Source organism: Leptosomus discolor, chromosome 9 (genome assembly GCF_034619465.1).
Source record: "Leptosomus discolor isolate bLepDis1 chromosome 9, bLepDis1.hap2, whole genome shotgun sequence".
NCBI lineage: Eukaryota > Metazoa > Chordata > Aves > Leptosomiformes > Leptosomidae > Leptosomus > Leptosomus discolor.
This window is the reverse complement of record NC_141399.1, coordinates 10,540,407-10,559,451: the sequence shown is the minus strand read 5'-3', so window position 1 is coordinate 10,559,451 and position 19,045 is coordinate 10,540,407. Positions and strand designations below refer to the sequence as shown.

The 19,045-nt window shown below is 41.8% G+C and overlaps 1 protein-coding gene across 2 annotated transcripts in view; it reads left to right on the top strand.

The window, feature by feature from the left end:
- Nucleotides 1-236: 236 nt before the first annotated feature.
- PXK (PX domain containing serine/threonine kinase like) overlaps nucleotides 237-19,045 on the top strand; it is a 37,118-nt gene continuing 18,309 nt past the window's right edge. For both annotated transcript variants that reach the window (XM_086469990.1, XM_086469989.1), the window contains exons 1-4: nucleotides 237-343; nucleotides 10,987-11,037; nucleotides 11,713-11,760; nucleotides 17,090-17,276. In XM_086469990.1, the coding sequence (XP_086326116.1) occupies nucleotides 242-343; nucleotides 10,987-11,037; nucleotides 11,713-11,760; nucleotides 17,090-17,276 (388 nt within the window). In that variant the 5' untranslated portion in view covers nucleotides 237-241. The remainder of the gene's footprint in view (nucleotides 344-10,986; nucleotides 11,038-11,712; nucleotides 11,761-17,089; nucleotides 17,277-19,045) is intronic.

The following is a 19,045-nucleotide window of genomic DNA, read 5'->3' as shown; positions in this document are numbered from 1 at the left end:
GCGGGCCCCGTTCCCGTCCCGTCCCCCCCCCCCCGCCCCGCTCCCGGGGGCGGGAGCCGCCGCGCGAGGCCGGGCCGGGCCGGGCCTGCCCCGCGCGGGCGGGCGCGGCGCCCCCTGGCGGTCGGCGGCGCCAAGGCCCGGCGGCGGCGTCGCGGCGCTGCCGTGTTGACAGCGGCGGCCGCGCCGGGAGCTGCCCCGGGAAGCAGGTTGGCGGTGCCGGGCTCCCGCTCCCCGCCCCGCTATGGCCTTCATGGAGAAACCGCCGGCCGGTAAGGTGCTGCTGGACGACACGGTGCCGCTGACAGCGCAGATCGAGGCGAGCCAGAGCCTGCACTCCCACACGGTGAGCGGCGCCGGCCGGCGGGCAGGCCGGGCCGCGGGGGGCGGTGGCGGGAGCGGCCGGTGCCGGGGCGGGGGCGGGCAAGGGGAGCGAGGTGAGGGAGCGGGAGGGAGCCGAGTAACAGGGGGCGCGGGGCCGGGCCGAGGCACGGTCGGTGCCGAGGGGAGTGGGGCTGGGCGGGGGCCTGCGGCTGAGCCCGGCGGGAGCGAGGCCGAGGGTGGCGGGAGGCGAGGAGGGCGCTGGGGCAGGGCCCGGGGCAGCTGGGGCGGGTGGGCTGGGGCCGTGCGGGGGCCTGGGGCAGCCTGTGTGGTGCTGGGGCGGGGGTGGAGGGTGAAGCGGTGGGGAGGCAGCGGGGCCGAGACCCTGGGAGCGCGGGTTCCACCCCCCCAGGCAGCCTGGGGAGCCCCTGCGATGGGGATGTGGCGGTGCCGCCGTTGCCCGATGTCCTGCGGCGAGCCGGGAGTTGCTCGGCTCCTTCCCCTCGGTGCTGTGAAGCGGGTGTTCCTCCCGCAGGCTGCCACGGCTCCCGGTGGCGGTACCGCCGGGGGCTGGCGGGGCGCAGGCGGTGCGGGGGCTTCGGCGTGTCTCGGGCTCTCTCTGAGGGAGGCCTGGTGCCTTCTGGCTCAATAAGTTGTTGTTATTTCTGTTTTTTCTCGGGGTCTGTTACCAGCGTTTGGAGCAGAGGTGGGTTCTGGTTGCCTCGTTTCAGTAGCTGTGATGAAGTTACATTTGAACGGGCTACGTTTGCCTCCGGGTCCTGCTGTGCGACTGTGGTGAGGGGCTGTAAAGCTGCAGAGACCTAACTGAGGGTACAGCCCCGCTGTCTTTGTTGTGGGGAGTGATGACACTCAGCAGAACAAGCCCTGCCGTGACTTTTATGTCGCAGATTAATTCTTCTGGGACATCTAGTACACATGCACACTGCCTCCATAAAAATTGCGCTGTCTTTCAGTATGCAGTAATAGTCCAAATTTCATAATCTCCTGTTTGCAGTTATTTTCCACTTTAAAAACTAGGTTTACTTATGGTATGACCAAGCAGTGCTGTGAATCAGACAGGCTGTCATTTCTGATTCCTGCTTTAGCTGAGAGCAGGGATGCTGGAATAAAAGGAGGCCAGAGGTACTTCAGCAGCAGGTAGGCTAGCAGGAAGCGTGTTTTAAATGGAGAGAGGGTGTTCCTTCTGCCCCTTACACAGCTCTGATCCTGCATTGTTGACCTCTTTTCCTGGTTCCTTGCATCTGCTGGATACTGTTATCCTGAATGACAATAACTGTAGGTTCATCACAGGACATAGAACTGATCTGTAGACTGTCTTATTAAATACTCTTCCTATAAGTAATCTGCACTTAAGTGTTTTTTGCGTGAGGAACTCACATTAACTAATATTCCAGTCTTCCTCTGAGTAGCAGTTACGTGTGAGAAATTGTCCAGAAGATCTTGTAAAGCTAGCACACTATGGGTCTCAATTGTTGCAACTCCTATTATAAATAAAACTGATGAGGTTTATTTTCTGGCAAGCCTGATAACCTGTTTCAATAGCTGAGGGGTGCATGTGCCAAGTCCTGTGAGAAGTTGTGTAACTCCTAATACACCCCAGTTAGCAGTCCGGATTACAATTTTGTTGTTTTGTTTCCATCATGCCTTATTACACTTTTTCCCTCGTGCACATGACAATAGCTTTTTGTGTTCTTTCCTTTGGTTTGTGTGATTATGGTTAGGAAAAAAAAAAAAAAGTCACAAAATTCTGTTAGAATGAGCACTTGGAAGTAGTTTTTCAATGCAGACTCCAGGCTCTGTGTGTATGTGTGTTGTCTTCTCTGGGTGAGTGTGATGGCAAATGTTGCTCCCCCCACTCTGTCTTTCATCTCTCTGTTCTGATACTAATGGATGTTCAGAAAAAATTCTCTACTGATTTGTTCTGATCTTTTGTTAATAACAGAATGCTGGAGCACTGTGCCTTTTGATTTAAAATCTGTCTCTAAGATACATCTATTAGTAATTGTTTGTTTTACTGCAGAAGCCCTGTTGATAGTTGAAAGATGGCTTGAAGAGTGTGTAGCACAGATGGTTTATATAGAGGCAGTGTGGGATAACAAAATACAGGAAGCCATAACAGAGACTTGGTTTCTTATTTGATGTAAGTTGACTATTTTGTCATTTTGGACACTTCATCTTATGTCCCTGGTATCTGAATAATTTGTCTATTGGTGAGTGATGCTGTCCGTGATTTGAACTTTACTGGTTTAAATAAGCTACACAAACAGATCCCTGTGTTTGAAGAGTTGTGTAAACGAAGCCCCTCTAAGAAATGGTGTTTGGACTTGATGATCTCAAAGGTCTTTTCCAAGCTAAATGATTCTATGATTCTATGATAAGGGTTAAAGTGCTTTTGTGGGGCATTAAGACTGTATTTTACTTTGTTATTTTATAGGTGTAAGGAAGTAGGTTGTCATTAACAGAATGCTTTTTGGGTTTGTTCCTCATCCCACCTCAAAGTGGTATCTTTAAAAGATGTAGATCTATACAATTCTTCATCCCTAACTAATGTTTGGAGAACTAGGTCTTCGCATGCGAGACTCACAAAGGCATCCATGAATAAATTTTCTATTCTTTTGTCAGCAGTAGGTATTAAGATTTTATAATGCTGTCTAGTGTTGCAAGAGTTGCTTTACACATGGCGTTTATGGTGGTTTTTTTTTTCCCATAGATCATTGCTTGTAAAAGCACTCGTATGAAGATGATTTAGGCCCAGGTTAGGTGCAACTTTAATCTGGCAACTGAACTAGTAATAATGTAAACCTTCTGTGGGTGCTGAAAATAGCCAGTCTTCTGAATATCCAGCTAAGGAAAAGGTGAAGAATTTCAGGAAAAGCTCTGTAGACTCGGTGAAATACCACAGGGAAGACCAAAGCTTGTGTCAAATGAATAGTGTGCTTGTCTATTGTTCTAAGCAGCTTCTGTTAATTTAAACTTAATACAACAGACTGGGTAAGTGTAAACTTAATAGCACTGAATCAAGGGCTGTACTTGGCAGAGGCTGAGTTTCTGTTCCTGGGGATGAAGGTGAAACTAAAAAAAACAAAACTGAAAACAAAACCTGAAACTACTACACACTTATCTGAATTCTCTAGAAATCTAAGAAGGGACAAAGCTAGTATTTAAAATGTGCTTTTGAGGGTTTGCACTTTTTGCTTAGTAAGAGCACGTCAACACCCTAGTAAATGTGGTTTTCAGATTGTTGGGAAATCAACTGCAAAATTTTCTGGTATGCTCGTAAGTTCTTCATGTTGCTTTCGAGTCAGAAGAGCTCAGAAGTTCTTACTTGAGTTAGTACATCTCAACTGGTGCATAAACTCCATGCTTTTGTGTTGCAACAAAGAAATTGTCAGCTGAGGTCTTCTTTCTGTGTATTTATTTCCAATGATAATTGAAGATCAAAATGATGCCTTTTCTTTCTTACAAAAGTTGTTTCCCTGGTTAAGTGTGTTACAAGCAGTCTGAGTTTTGTTGGAATGTGCATTTACATGCAAATAATTCTGTAGTGCAGTGTTTATGGAGTCCTTTTCATTTTGAAAGCCAAATAAATGTATATTGCAGGCACATTCCAAACAGTGGTACCTCACTTAACAGATTTGAAATTACATGAGCAAACCCTGTCAGCTTCATTTTGTCTCCTGCTGTACGCTTCGGTCACTAGCACTGCATAAGAAGAGAGACTGACTGTAACTTCCAGGAGTGTGCTGGGCACCTTCTCACAGGTGTGGTTCAGTGCTCGTGGTAGGTACGTGTACCAGCAGTTTTGCAGCACATGAAGTTGTTTCGTTGCCGTTGCATTCCTTGAATTCGATAGGAGTGGGATTACATCCAATATATTAAGCCATTTGCAAGTGTCTTATCTTAATGCCAAATGTTGTGTTCTGACAACAGAGGCGTTTTCGGCACTAAAGCTTTGATAAATCTTGGCTATTGAATTTGCTTCATATTGCAATATTTCCTCTGTATATTCACTATTTAAAAGTGGCTTTCTTTCTAAGCCTTAAAATAGGATGCTATTTTTTTCCACAATAATCTAGATACATTCCTTAATAAGAACTGCACATCTTTACGTACAAGTTTTAGAGCACTTTAGAGCGGTAAAACCACTAGTAAGTTATGCATATACTTACTAGTGTATTACTACTGAACATTCCTTAATTCTTTTATGAAGTGATTTTCCTTTTTCACGCATTTCTTGTTGAAATTGAAGTAGTGAAACAGCCAATTCTGCTACGGTACATTGCTGTCTTAAAGGCATTTGGAAATGAACAGCTGAAATAAATCCCTCTCGTAACATGCTTTCAGAGTTTTTAGTTTTCCTTAAGCAGTGATGAATGTCGGCACTCATAGCTTTTGGGTTAGAAAAATGTTGAGAAGGCATTTCTATTTATCCTATATTGTTCTGTGATACAAAAATGGAGCCATATGTTTCTAGAACTGTAGGATTTATTTTAAAAGCTTGTAAAGGACTTTGCACATCTGCTTTATAAGGAATTCAATCTCTGCAAGGTTGCATTCACTTTGGAAAAGACAAAAATCATGAAGTTACTTTTAGAGGGGGCTTCAGACCAGGAATGATTAGAGTTCACTTGTTTGAGGTTTTGGAAATGCAGTTCCTCCACTGAACTTGGTAAGTAAGCTTGACCACCTCCCCCCTCCAGCTTAAGCTCTAAAGAGGTAGCTGTTTCATCACACCTAATTTTAGATATCCCAACCTTGTGGTTTCCACTGGTGAACTTACTAAATTAGTATTGCGTTTGTGGCTCCTGCAGAGGTTGCTGTCAAAATATTAGTTGCCATATCGTGCCTTAGTAAGTCTGTTGCCTTAGAGATCTTGGAGTGTAATTAGAGTATTTTTGTTGGCTACTGAGTATTTCCTGAAAAATACCGAGTCTTTTGCTTTTCTGGTGAAGGCCGTGGTGATGCAGAGTGCTGAAAAGCTGTTACTTCTCTTGTCTCTCTCCAGAGCTTTTCTTGTTCAGTAAGTTTCGTTACGTGCAAATGTGCGTCCTATTTTTTTTCTGCACTTGTCCTACTTTGTAGCTTTCACATGTTGAATGGCTTACTCCTTCCTACACCAGCGATACCCTGTGTGTGGGACTGTGTAATGTCCGCGGGCATTGTTTAAAATGCAGGTGAGCGCTGCTGTTGCTGCTCCTGCCTCGGATGGGCTTAATGGCAGGTTGTGCGATAGCAAATAAATACTGTGCCCTGTAGCAAAGACGTCCCTGAGTCTGAGCAGCTTTCCTGATTTTGTTGCTACTTTTCACATGGGAGATTTTCTAAATAAACATTTAAAAGACCTTCTTACTAGAAATTGTTCCAATCCAGCCTACTTAAGCAGGGATTGTGTTCATGCTTAATTAGGCTTTCCTCTCTTTAATGCTTATAAAATAAAGCCCTTTCAAACTTTAGTTGATGTGACCTGAAGGTGACCTGGATCTTTATAATGGTTGGCTTTTCAAGCCTGTTGGATTAAACAGATGTACAGCAGAAATCTGTGGAAAAACAGGCTGACTATCTTGAGCCAGAAATTCAGAAGCTATCTTCTTGGGAAAACGGAATGTATTACCCAGTATTGGCGAGACTACGTTTTATTGTATGAATCTCTAAATTCACCACTTGTTCTTTGCTATTTTGTCTCTGGAAAAGCCTTTCTTTCCTTTTTGCTTTCTGTTGCAAAAACTACAAAAGATGATAAACAGCAATCGTTAAACATTTGGACATGCTTTGCTGTGTAACTTTCACCTAGGAATGTTAACAAAATCATCTGAGCAGCTCTGAGTTGCTGATGCTGGTGTTTTAACAAGTGCTGGAACACCAGGGAGTAATCTTGGTGAATTTAGGGGGAAAAGACACCTAAATGTTGGCTCTGCGTGAAAATGGGTAAATTCAGGATAACGTTAATCCCGGGCAGTGATTGTGAAACTGTTATTGGCAAAAGATTGGAGAAATACAGTGTGGTTGTCACTGATCCAAGTGGATGTTTGGAGAATACTCTTATTCAGAAACTCTATCCAGCACTCTGTAGTGGTAGGAAGAAGATTTTAGGAAATGACAGTGTCCAACTGAGGTCATACAGCTTTCCCTACTCCTGACCTCCTCCTCCCAGCACCAGTTTCCGCTTTCTTGACTAATTGGAGCAGCCAGGAAATGATCCTGTAGGTAAAATGCTTTGCTTGGCATCTTTAAAAATGTATATTAAACTGCTGCTGGAATATCAAGGTTGTGGCAGGATCTGCCTTGGCAGTATCGGTAGGAAAAGTAGCAGATGCGCAAACCTTATCTGTGTGGGAGTCTGGAGGGACTCGGGGAGGTTGTCTTGGGGAATGGTTTTATGGCCTGTCTTGTTGGTGGCTCCTGCGTAGCTGCTGCCCGTGAGCTTGCTGCCCGTGGGAAAGATCAGTAGTGGGAGGTTGTCTCTCTTCTGCAGGCTGAGACCTTTCTTTGCCAACTAGCAGCTGTTAGGGCTCCTTTGAAGTTGTTTGGTAAACCGAGTCATAGGAAAGATTTTGAGCCATTCATGTAGGAGTGAAAGATGTTGTGGGCATTTCTGCATGAGCATAGCTAAGCTAGACCTCGCTGAGCCTGGTTGTTCATCCCCAAATTGTCGGCAGGAGTGAGCTCTGGTAATTACTAGCCCTTTCTGAAGCCTTTTCCATCATATTTTCCTGTGTTAGATGATGCAGCTAAACAGAAATGATTCTTAGGATGCCTATCTGTTTTCCTTACACTTTATTTCCTATGGGCACAGTTTCAGTCCCACTATCAAATCAGGCTGTCTCAGAAGAAAATTAGATTTTTTTTCCCCTAAACAAGACAGAATTTGGCAGAGTAATAAAGGCTTTTGTGCATTTAGGCTTTTTACTTGTGGAGTTGAAAGCTCTTCTTTGGTCCTATGGGAAGCGTATATCAGCAGTGCTAATTATAATCCCAAGACAAGCTTGTTGCCATGCAGAGGCAATAGGAAGTATCAGCTTCTCACTAAAACTCAGCATACTGTGCTCTGCCGATGAGGTGTAGCCGTGGCAGATATTGGGAATGGGATTGTATTTCTTATCGTGGCGTATCTACTGTAGCTATTATTTGACTTTCAATCTCGTTATCAACTTTAGGGGCAAAAAAGCCCCAACAGAAGACCATTTAGGCTTTTTCATTAGTTGTATTGATAAGGTAGCGCGGAGGTGGCCATTTCTTCATTACGGTCAGCGCTGATGGGGAGAGCATGGTGGGGACTTACCTTTTCCATACAGACAGAACTAATGACCATGTCTGAAGAGTGATTCTCTCTTCTTTCAGGTTGTGAACCCCATGACATAAAGAGGGGCCTCGACTAGTGCATTAGGGTGCCAAAGTAAATGTTCGAGTATGTATGGAAAAAATAGTTGTGGCCCAAATCTGTTTTTTAAATAGAATCGTACTGTGAGAATGAGCTCTGAGCCCTGAGTTGTTTACCACTAGGCTCTCCAGAAGAGACGACTGTAGTATTGATCAGACTGTTGTATGCAGTAAGATGCTTCGACGGTTGTCTGATGAATTTGTGTGTTCTGCCTGCCCGAGAGCATTTTCTTGGGGTACAATAGAAAAGGTTAATCACTGGATAAAGAGTAAGTGCTACAAGGGATTGAGCAATAACCCTGCTTCTTTCAGATCCTAGAAAAGATGAATGACTGAACATGGTGAATCATCACTGACGTGGCTTTTCAGAGAAACAGCCAACGTTCCTTTGAGACCTGCTAAATAAGCAGTTGCTGCATTTTTTTGGCTGTGTGTGAAGTAGCCTCTTCCTACTTCCCCAAATGCAGCAGCGATCACAAAACAGGAAAAGCCGCAGTAGTGATGAATGTGGGTTTCCAGGTGTCCCTTTAATCAGTTTCTGTTGCAGTTTCCCAACATAATTACACTGGTTGAATTGCAGTCAGCTCTGTGGATTTTTTACTATTTATGAGGATTTGGGCTTCTTGTTTTGCAGGAAAATACCTTAATTATAATTTTAGATGGGTAGGAGAAAAGAATATGGAGAGAGTGTGTCAGGCTGACTTTCTGAAAATAGACGCTTTAATTCCAGTATAATAGTTAATGTGTTTTGGCTTGTGACATCTTGAATTTCTGTCATTTCCAGCTAAGCTGCTAGGACATGAATTGTTTTAAATCACTTTGGTTTCATGCTTACTAGTCTTGAATTTGTTCTCAAGGCTAGATGGTTCAAAACTGCTACAGATATTTGACAGCTGTTGATAATAAAGGATATTTTAAGTGGGTTTTAGAAAATGGAATAGCATTTCTGCTTGGGCAGCATTGTGCTTTGGAAGGAAACTTCAGTAAAAAAATTCTGGATTAGTTAAGGTTGAACACACAAGGTAATGCCATCTGGTAAATGTTGCCTTTGCTGCTTGTCTGGAACAGTCATAATTCTTGATTTACAAGACTTACTTTTCATGGTGGTAAATGTTAAATGAGAATTTGATTTTACGGAGGGATTCTCTGATGTGCCTCACTTTGTTTTCAATCAATGGTGTATTCATGTTTTCCAGTGTACAAGCTTTTAATTTAATTTTGTTTGAAAGAGAAGAATTAGTTCCGTGTGGTTCTGAAGGCAACTTCCAAACCCAGAATATGCTTTGCAGTACCTGAAAGAAGTTACTAATAGATGCCTGTAGTGGATTTTTAACTGTGAAGCTGAATGTGTAATATTTCATGGATCAAACACTCAGTTAGTTGAATTATCTACTTTGGTATGCAGGTACACGCCAGAGTTACTGTTACAGAATGGACAGATTTGATATATAAACTTAAGGTGCTGGAAATGCCTTTGTTTATTTGTTATTTGTTTCATTATTGTCTTTTCATTATAATATGGAATGCAGCATTAATTTTAATATCTGAAAAAATTGTGCATAATGCTCTGATCTATCCTTTTTGATGTGCAAGACTCCTATTGATATAAGCAGTTCAGCAAGATTAGGTGGCATTTGAAATCGAAAAATTATTCTGCACTTTGTGTAAAATACGTTTTGAAAGTTTGTACCAGGGTGAATGAAGTCATGTGAGCTGAATAACAAAAGATTTATCATGTGATGCTTGCTGCACTGCGGGCAATAACTGGGTGGGTACTCACACGTCGCTTGGCACCAATGCAAAGACCTTTTTGCATATTCCAGCTTAGAAACACTATGAGCCATGGCTTGAATTTGTATTTGTTTTATAATCTCTAGTTCTCACTATGAATTTTGTAGCTGCAGGTGTGCAGTGAGACTGAGCGTGTTCGGTGAGGAAGCGTGGGGGGGTTGGTAGTACTTTGAGCGCCAGTGGTGGGTCCTGCCACCCCTGGCCAAGCATAGCGGAGAAGATGAATGTGCTTAAAAGGCGTTGGGGACATAGACCTCTCCTACGATGTCAGACTGATACGATGGAAGGGAAGTGTAAAAGCATAGGTACCTGTGTGGCTTCTTGCCCCTCTTCTGACTCTGGGTACTCTCCAACTCTAGTCAGTGTTGTGAGTTGCATTTTCCCAGGCGGCACCTTACTTTCTGGTTCTCTATTTTCGTGTTTTTCAATGTAAATTGTGTGGCCATGGGATTCCCTGTAAAAACAGCTGCATTTATAGAGCTTTGTGTATGCAAATGGTAAAGGAAGTATCTGTTACTGTAGCTATCCCAGATTAATTTTATTTCCTTGCAAATTAAACACTGTCTAAAACGGAGACTGTAGGCTTTCTAGGAAAAGGACTTGCCTCGTTTATGATCTTTGAAATGTCAAAAGTGTTTTTAGAGCTGTTTTCAAACTTAAACAGAGTAGGAGTAAACAAAATCACGGCTTCCTTGAAGTGTGTCTGAGTAGGTGTACAAAATACCTGGTATCTATTCTTGAGTTAACGAGATAAACCTCAAATAACGATATTGCTGTATTGGCCAGGTATTAGCGTACAAAAGGTATGGTGGAACTTGAAATGAAGAGGCTGAAAGAATTGTGCTTTACGAGTGTCATTGTGATAGGAGAATTATTAATTCTTAAAATTTAAAAGTGGTTCACTGAGATTTAAATGTAGCTGCATAGTTAATATATACATAATTAACATTAAGCATGCATTATAAATGAAGAATTATCATCATGAGAAACTGATACATTCTAGTTACTCAGGCACACTCCAAAGCTTTTGTGGCAACCTTTCTTGTACAAAAATAATTAGAGGTTGGGCAGCGGTGGCTATTTACTGGCATTTTATTCTGTTATGATGGTGGCAGTAATTCCTGGGGACTACTTGTTGGGTGTTGGAGGTGAGGCGAGGAGAGGTTTCTTCCGTTGTTGTTGGTAGAGATCTGTGGTGAGTATGCTCCTGCTGTCTTTTTCCTTAACTGAATGAAACAGTTCAAGTTCTTCACAGGTCTGCAAATTCTTGGACCTCTCTTTGTCTTCTGCTCTGTGAAGCAGAGACAGCTACTAGTGAAGGGTCTGAGCAAACCCAGCTCTGACCTCCACCTCAGTGCTTAAAGTTTGGATCTGAATGTTCTGTTCCAGAATGTTTCCTGATTGGGTAGTGGTGAATTACCTGATAACTTTCTTCAGCTCATTAGTTCTCATTTCTAATAACTTTTTTCCTTTTATTAGGAATACATAATCCGTGTTCAGAGAGGAGTTTCAGCAGAAAACAGTTGGCAGGTAATTTCTGAAACTATGGTTCATGTAACCAGGATGCCTTTTTGGGAAGAGTTTGAACATTGTCTCTTACTAGCTTTTTAAAGTTGAGCTGGAGAGGGAAGTGTTGCTTTGGAACTGAGAACATGAAGTGCTTGAATACTTTTAGTCAAAACCTAAGAGAAAAACAATATTGCTGCCAGCTACAGAAAGCGTGTTGTCTGCTGTTATTGTGAATATTCCAGGAAAAGTGCCTGTTGTGTTACCACTTTCTGTTGGTATGACCGTTGTTCTTAAATCTCAGGTGCAAGTTTGCCTGCCTTAGTGCTGAAGTCAGCCTTGCTGATGTGTGACCAGTGAAACCTACAAGTAGTCATGAAGATGACTATGAAAAGTTGTTACATCTAATATGGCAAAAATGCTTTGTTTGCAGACAACTTTGCTCACAAAATTTTTTTTTAAGCTGTTTTAAGATGATGCTTAGAAATACATTTTCATTCTGGTCAAGATGTGATTAGAAACTCTCCTTTGCTCTCTGGCAGCATGACATAAATACAGCAGTTATGCATTTGTACAAAAATGGTTAAAAGAATAAGGAGTTTATAAATGGGAATTACTTTTCTTTGATGGGATTTTGAAGACTAAAATGCTAATGAAATAAGTAATATATTTCCTGAACTTTGTCTTTATATTTTGCAGATTGTGAGGCGATACAGTGACTTTGACTTGCTTAATAATAGCTTGCAGGTAACTTTAACCCTTGATATATAAATATAAAATGTCATTTAGAAGGATATATTTAAAATGGCTTGTGATAAAATCTTGCAGTGAAGAAAAAGTGAAAATTCACATAGCTGCAAAAAGAAACTGTGACTTCAAATGTAACTTGAATGTATACTTTTTTCACTCTTATGTTTTCTCTTGTCAAATTTTAATTTTAGCATCCACAGGACCAATTTATGTAGAAATGGAGGAAATTGGCAGATGCTGAATCTTTCCCTTCAGTGCTGTGACTTGTTCCGGTTTTATGTGTTATTATTTGTTCCTCCTTTGATTCGAAGAAAGCCAAGGCACATACCGACCTTATAAATTCAGCATTGAAGTGCTACGTGTCTCATTATTTATATTCGTCTAAAAGCACTACCAGATGCTGCTTATCATGTGATGGTTTTCTGTATCACTGGAAAGTGTTCCTCGGTTAAACACTGGACTTACTGTCTGTTTTCTTTTGCTTTTTAGGACAATTATTTCTTTTTAGTTTGTGTGGGAAAAAGCAGGGTACATGAGTGTGTTTGGGAAAAAGGGAGAAGCAGCAGTGGCTGGCATCTACAGGAGCGAAACTTGTTACTCAGGATTTCCAAGATAAAAAAGTGAATGCCTCTGCGATTTGAGGACAGATTTTTGTGATTTTGAAGTGTTTCCCCCCCTGTTAAATGTTGTGTGAATTCACGAGCTTAACACTGCTTCCACTTCCTCTCCCTCCCCACCACCCCCATCAAATCTGCTGTCTGCTTGATAAACCTCAGTGACCAAAACCATGTAAGAGTGTTGAATTGTGTGCTCTGCTAGTCTGCTACAACTGGTTCCGATGCTAGAAGGTGGATGGGAGGGCAGATTAGTCATAATTCAACAGATGCAGCATAGTTGCCTTGTGGAATTATTTTGTTGAATATGCAGTAGCACGTAGGAACTTTTGTCGTGACCTAGAAACCTCTTGTGTGGTGTTCTGAATAAATGCAATATAAAGATGTCTCCTGCTCCAGAGATATCCAAGATTTAAGGTTACATCAGCACCTGTAGGAACACAAGGAAATGAGATGGTACTGGTTGTCACAGTACATAGTCATCATTGTGGTCTTAACCATAGTCAAGTTGTGAGAGAGATCACAGGGGAAAGAATTTTGAGAGTTTTAAAAAGAAGAAGTTCACTTTTGTAGCCACCTACAGCAAGCTGCTGGGGAATAGAATGTGTTAAGGTATTAAAAAGGATTTGTTGCCTTCTCATTTAACTTTCAAATGAGGCAGCTTCAGTAGAAAAGGCAATGGACCTTTAAGACTTAAAATTCAGAAATGACAGGTGCTGAAAGGTTAGGCCTAGGTGGAAGGTTTGGAAAGTGAGAGTAAACAGGTTATGTATGGTGTAGTACAGAAAGAAAAAGCCTTTCTATCTGAGACAGAGGTGAACAATAAAAGTGGAGGGTTCAGGAAATTATTTGACAGCAACTTGCGGAGTGGGACAAAGGAATTTGAAACAAGAGAGAGATTTTGCATATATAAGATACCCAGATCTGGGACAAAAACACCAGCTGCTTGAATGGCTAGAAAAGATCAAACAGAATCATCAAGGCATACCTCTAACTTCGATGGGAGGGTATACATGGGGCAGATAAATTAGCAGGTCGTGTTCTTTAGCACTTGGTCTCCTTTAATGAAAACTGCTGCTTGCCCCTTGATGTTCAAACTGCTGTTTCTGCTTTCCACAGAGTAGAAAGGCAAAGATGTATCTCTGCTTGGAGACAGGCTTTTCTGGCTAGCACAGAGAGCTGCCCTGAGAGGTGTAATTCTTCATTATGCGCCCAGCAGAAGGGCAGGAAGACAGTTTTAAGCTGTTATCAAAGACGCACAACTCTGCTTTTGACAAACACCTCTGCTGCTCCAGCCTAGTTCCGTATGCCAGGGCTTGCAGGGGCTGGCAAGAAGCATGTTAAAATTGCTCTTTTTTCCCCACTGTTTTGGAGGGTTTTATAAATTGCTCTTTGTGATGCTGGAGCTGAAGTTTTCTGATCCGTTAAGACGTGCAACCCTCCTCAGTTCTTTCCATCCAGAAATATAAGCAGCAATATTTCTTCACAATATTCAGGTTCCGTGGCTTGTTTTTTAACTCTTGTCTTGTGTATATTGAAATTAGAATAAACAAACAAAGTAACTTCCAAGTGAAACACACACACCCACCCCCAACCAGTATAAAGCAATGACCAATAAGAAAATACCAAACCCCAGTCTCCTTCCTTCAGAATAAAATGTTGCTGGAAAAAACTGCTGGAGCTTCTTTTGGGTGTAAAACCCCAAGTTCTTCAGTTCTTGTGGCATACTTAACCTCTCTGTAGGTTTGGGTGTTGTGTTTGAACACAGAGGTGCAGCTGAGTTGGAATGCAACTTTTCTGCTGTTAATCTAGTGCTACCTCTGTAATAATAGCAAGGATTGAGAATTTCAAAACTGTCTAGGCTAGGGGATGCAGTCCTACCAAACACCTTGGAAAATAATGAGAGGTGCCCTGCATTTCTTCCTTCCTTTTCGCTTATTTGACAAAGATTTGTGGAGATCGTTGGCTGCTCTTCTGCTTTGTCAAATGAACTACCGGTACAGTGTTTGCAGCAAGATACCTGGCTTTTGTGAAGCATTTTATTGCAGCTTTTGAACAGACATTCCTGAGCGAGTTGTGGTTTGAAGATAAGAATGTTAATTCCCAGGTTCTTCTGTGTCAGAGCCCATCCTGGCTCCAGTGCTGAGCTGGGGCCGCTCAGAAGTACCGCTTGAGTTTGAAAGCATGTGAGGTCTTTGCAAGGTCAGGACCTCAGTGAGGTGTTCTGTGGTAGACGGTGGTCTCGCTGTGCTGTGTGTTTTGGCAGATTGCTACAAAAACCTGGGGGTGAATGTTACTTCCTACTGAAAAATAGCAGATGTGTGGTTTATTGAAGTAAGTTTTAAAACAAATAATAATGGTTTGAAAACATCTGAACTGGAGTCCTTTTCTGTCTGGTGGTGGCTAGCTGTCAGGTCAAGAAGGTGAAGGTGATTATGATTTAGACATGCTTTTACAGTGAGTAATACCAGAAATGGATTTAGTTTTTGTTTAGAAACTTGTTTTTGAGTTGAGGTAAGACTGATCTGCTGAATGAAAGTTCTGTATGCCTCTGGTGTTAAAACTAATTTGGTGAACGACTGGTTGTGAGTGGTATAGTGTTGCTTTCGGGTTTATTCCTGGATTTATTTATTTTTTTTTGTTTTCCCCTTGGGTGTAAAAAAGCCTTAAAAAGTGCTCAGTGGATAGAATAATTTTTATTAACATCTTCTGTAATTCAGGTGTAGTTATAGTTCTTTTTCAGTCCGTGACTGGCAGTCAGAAGCTGAAGAAGTAGAAGCGCTAAGGTTAGCGGGGGGACAACTCCTGTGTTGAAAAGAAGGAGGTAACAAAGGAAAGGGATTGCTACTCCTGCCCAGTTTGTTGAACTAATCCTTTACTTTTTCCACTAGTTAAAATGAAAGTTGTTCAAACACCAGAAGTCCCTGTCTTCTCCCTGGGGACCTGTTTGCTTTAGAAATGAGGTTATTGAATCTGGTGTAATTGATTCCTGCAATACACATTCCTTAAAGGTAACTCCCATGGAGGTTCAGCGTACCCAAGGCAGGTGCTTTGATCTGCAGGACAACGATGTGTTAACAACATGAAAAATTTATTCTGGCAATTCATGTGACATAATGGAATATAAACACTAAAGATGATCTCTTTGATCTGACTTACATAAGGCTCTGAATTTCTGTACATGTTTTCATTGTCCTATTGTTGCAAATCTGCAGTGGGTAAGAAAAACTTCGCTACACAAAGTCAGATCAGTAGAGACGTCCTTTAATAACGATGCGCACCGGGGACATGGGATCCTTCCCAAAGATGTCCGCCTGCACATTACAATCAACAGATATTTATACATTAAATTCATACATATTTAGTCTATACAATGCATATTTAATTTCATCCTCTCGATGATTGGTTCTTCTTTCCTCGCTTCTGATGCAAATTAGCGCGCAGCCTCAGTCGTAGTCTTCTGTTGTTCTCTTTTGAGTAGGGGGTATAATTTGGGTAGGCGGACCGTGAGTCGGAGGTCTCGACCACTCCTCGAATTGACCATGTATGGTCAGGGAACATGTCCTTGGCTCGCAGGCTCTTGGCTCGTACCTGCTTTGGTCATGATTCAAAGATTATACACAATGGGTACCATCATAAATCCGGCCTTGCAGACATCTTGGACTACAACATACTGTCCTTGTTTGTAACCACTAAGAGATTATTGGTTAATGAATACCTTAGGTCTGGAATTTTACAGAGGCATGCTAGCAGCATAAGCAGTACAGATTTTATTTTATATTTAATCATTTATTCTATGTGAGACTGATTACCTAAAATTATCACTAGTCATCCTTACTAGTATCTACTAATTAGAATTCTTGATATTCAAGTCAGAATAAGAGGGGTAAGGGGTTTTCAGACAGCATCGCTGGTGCATAACAGGTTTCAAGTTTCTCTAGTTTCTAAATCGCAATCACCTGGTGAAGTTTCTGTGCTTACAGATTTCAAAACACGCGCACAGTTCTAACAGTCTAAATCTGATGATTTTATGCAACACTATTTCAAAGTATTTCTCTGATTTTATCTGAAGTTTTGGATCACTTATGTCAACATAAAACAACTACTGTACATCCACCGGTAGATTGCAGATATTTCTGGGTTGAAAGATGTGTAGCTGTTTAAAAACTATACAGCAACAAATTCAGAAGAGAAAATGGAAAAGTTTATTATATTTGAAATTTAAAATACTGACAGTAAGGGCTTTAAATTACCCATGAAGGCGGTAGAGGCAAAGAAGCATTGTTAATCTCCACTTCATGAAATAAGAAAGCGTAAATCATATCTGGAGAAAATGGTAAGGTATGAATTGTTTTTGTGCTGTGGCAGAGGTATGTCATCGAAAGGATTTGGCTGAAAATTGCAGCCGTTTAGTATCTGAAAGTTTTGTGTAGCGATCTTAAATGCATGACTCACCAGCAAAAATTTATCTCCTCGCATTCTCAGTGTTGTTCCACTTACTAATCTCTTGACAGTGGGATGTGAGCTGTCATCTGACTAGCTCACCCTGATAACAGTACTTAGAAAAAACGTAAAAGCTTGTATGTACACAGTACAAAAAGAGTTATCCAGCAGTTGGATTGCTGCTGAGAGCCTTTTACTTTCTGAGTTGTTACTTGATTTCCCTGAGGCATTTTGAGAGCAAGGTTAGTAATTTTTCCTCTCTTTTTAAGATCTCATCTTTAAGTCTACCTCTTCCTCCAAAAAAATTGATTGGAAACATGGAGCGTGAATTCATAGCTGAAAGACAGAAGGGACTCCAGGCCTATCTCGATGTAATTACAACCCATCACATACTGTCTAACTGTGAACTGGTAAAAAAATTCTTGGACCCAAACAGCTATTCTGTAAACTACACTGGTAAGTGAGGAATTGCAAAATTGCATTACGGTTTCACTTCAGCATATGTGTGTATCTTCCATTACTGCTGGCAGGATTTCCACTGAAGCATGGGGAGTGGATGGGGGGAACAACCTTCAAGATTATCATATTGGGCATGCGATCCCTTTATGATAATGTTTCTCTAGCTCTGTGCGTGAGTCGTGCTGCGATTGTCAGATCTAAATATTTGAATTATTTTACAGAAGAGCGATGAAGGTCAAGATCTAGATGAGCAGAACTTGGGGGAGGGAGGTTGGTGAGAGTGACATCGACTTTTTCACAGTTTGTAATAAATGGGGGAGGGTTGGTGTTTGGAAATTATTTGTCTATCAGAGTGTAAGTTGGAGTTAAGTTTGTCAGCTCTGTGTTCTAACAGCCAGTCTTCTGAACACTGAATCTTGCATTCGTCATGGTTCTGTGGTTTTTCAAATCAGCAGGAACGATTGTGGTCATCTTGTCTAGCTCCCACTGTCACTTTGGGTTATGAGACTTCCTAGAGCTAATTGTTTGAGTACTTTTTCAAGGCTTCAATAAGTCACACACCCTCTCCCCCCAAATACTGCAAAATCATGGCATCCCTTAAAATGATATCCCTGTGATCAGTTCTCTAAATGATTCTTCTTTGAATTTGTCTGGCTTCAGCCATTGGAAATTGTTAAATATTTGTCCTATAGACTTGGAAAAAACCTTCCTCTTAGTGATGAAACTCACTACACAGGTTTAGTTTATGTGCAAACTGACTCTTTGCAAAATGCACAGCTTGTTTTCGTAAAAGCAGAGCCTACTGAAGCAGGAACTTGCTGCTTCCTTTTCACTTGTCTTTTTTCTCTCTCTTTATGTAACATGCTTGAGTTTTCAGCTTCAAAGTGCAAAAAACATTTCCCGGATGTTTATGATAAGCTGTGGAGGAGTTGTAAATTATTAGTAACTCTTTAAGGATGCAGTTTGTCTGGCTAATGCTGAGCAAGCAATTTAAATCCTCTAGGAGACACCCTGACTTTTGTGTTAATTCTGAGCGCTTTCATCAGGATTGTTTTTTCAGCAAGTTGCTGGAAAGTTGGTAGCAATCAAGTCATTGCCTATGGTCTTTGGAGACATTATTAAATACTGGAGCAGCGAGCTGCACTGTTCTCTCTTTTTCATAGCATATTTTTAGAGAGAGATGATACAGTGCAGAAAGATCTGTGCATCCTTACCTTCTATGCCAAGATGAGCCATGTTAGAGAAAACTCCTTGTTGGCATGATTCCCTTTCTCTCCCTGTGGTCACCACTTCTCACTGAGATTTCCCCTCCAATTGCTTCATGAATAAAGCAGTTGTGTTCCCAGATGTGGGAGAATTCAGGAACCAGAAGGGTGTCCACCCCCCACCCGCCGAAATGTGTGTAGGATGGTGATAGCTAGCAGAATAGCTTTGTCTGCACAGAAAAGGGCAGAATAACACGTAGTGAAACAGAACTGATTAGTGTACATGGTTTACATGTAGTAATAGCAATGTAGAGCCGCATTACAGAGGTGTAAAAGTTACCACTTTTACAGGTGCAGCAGAGGCCTTTCATGATCACACGTAGCTTACACCTACTGTGGGAAATCTTAGCTGTGAGCATTGGGTTTAGACTTGGAAATGCAGATCTAGTGCAGATAGAATGCAGACTGGTAAGCTAAGTTTTCCAAAGGCAAGTGCTTTCTCTCTTGTCTCTCTGGATTTGAGTTATCAGGTTAGAAATGCAAATGCCCTTTAACTGTGTT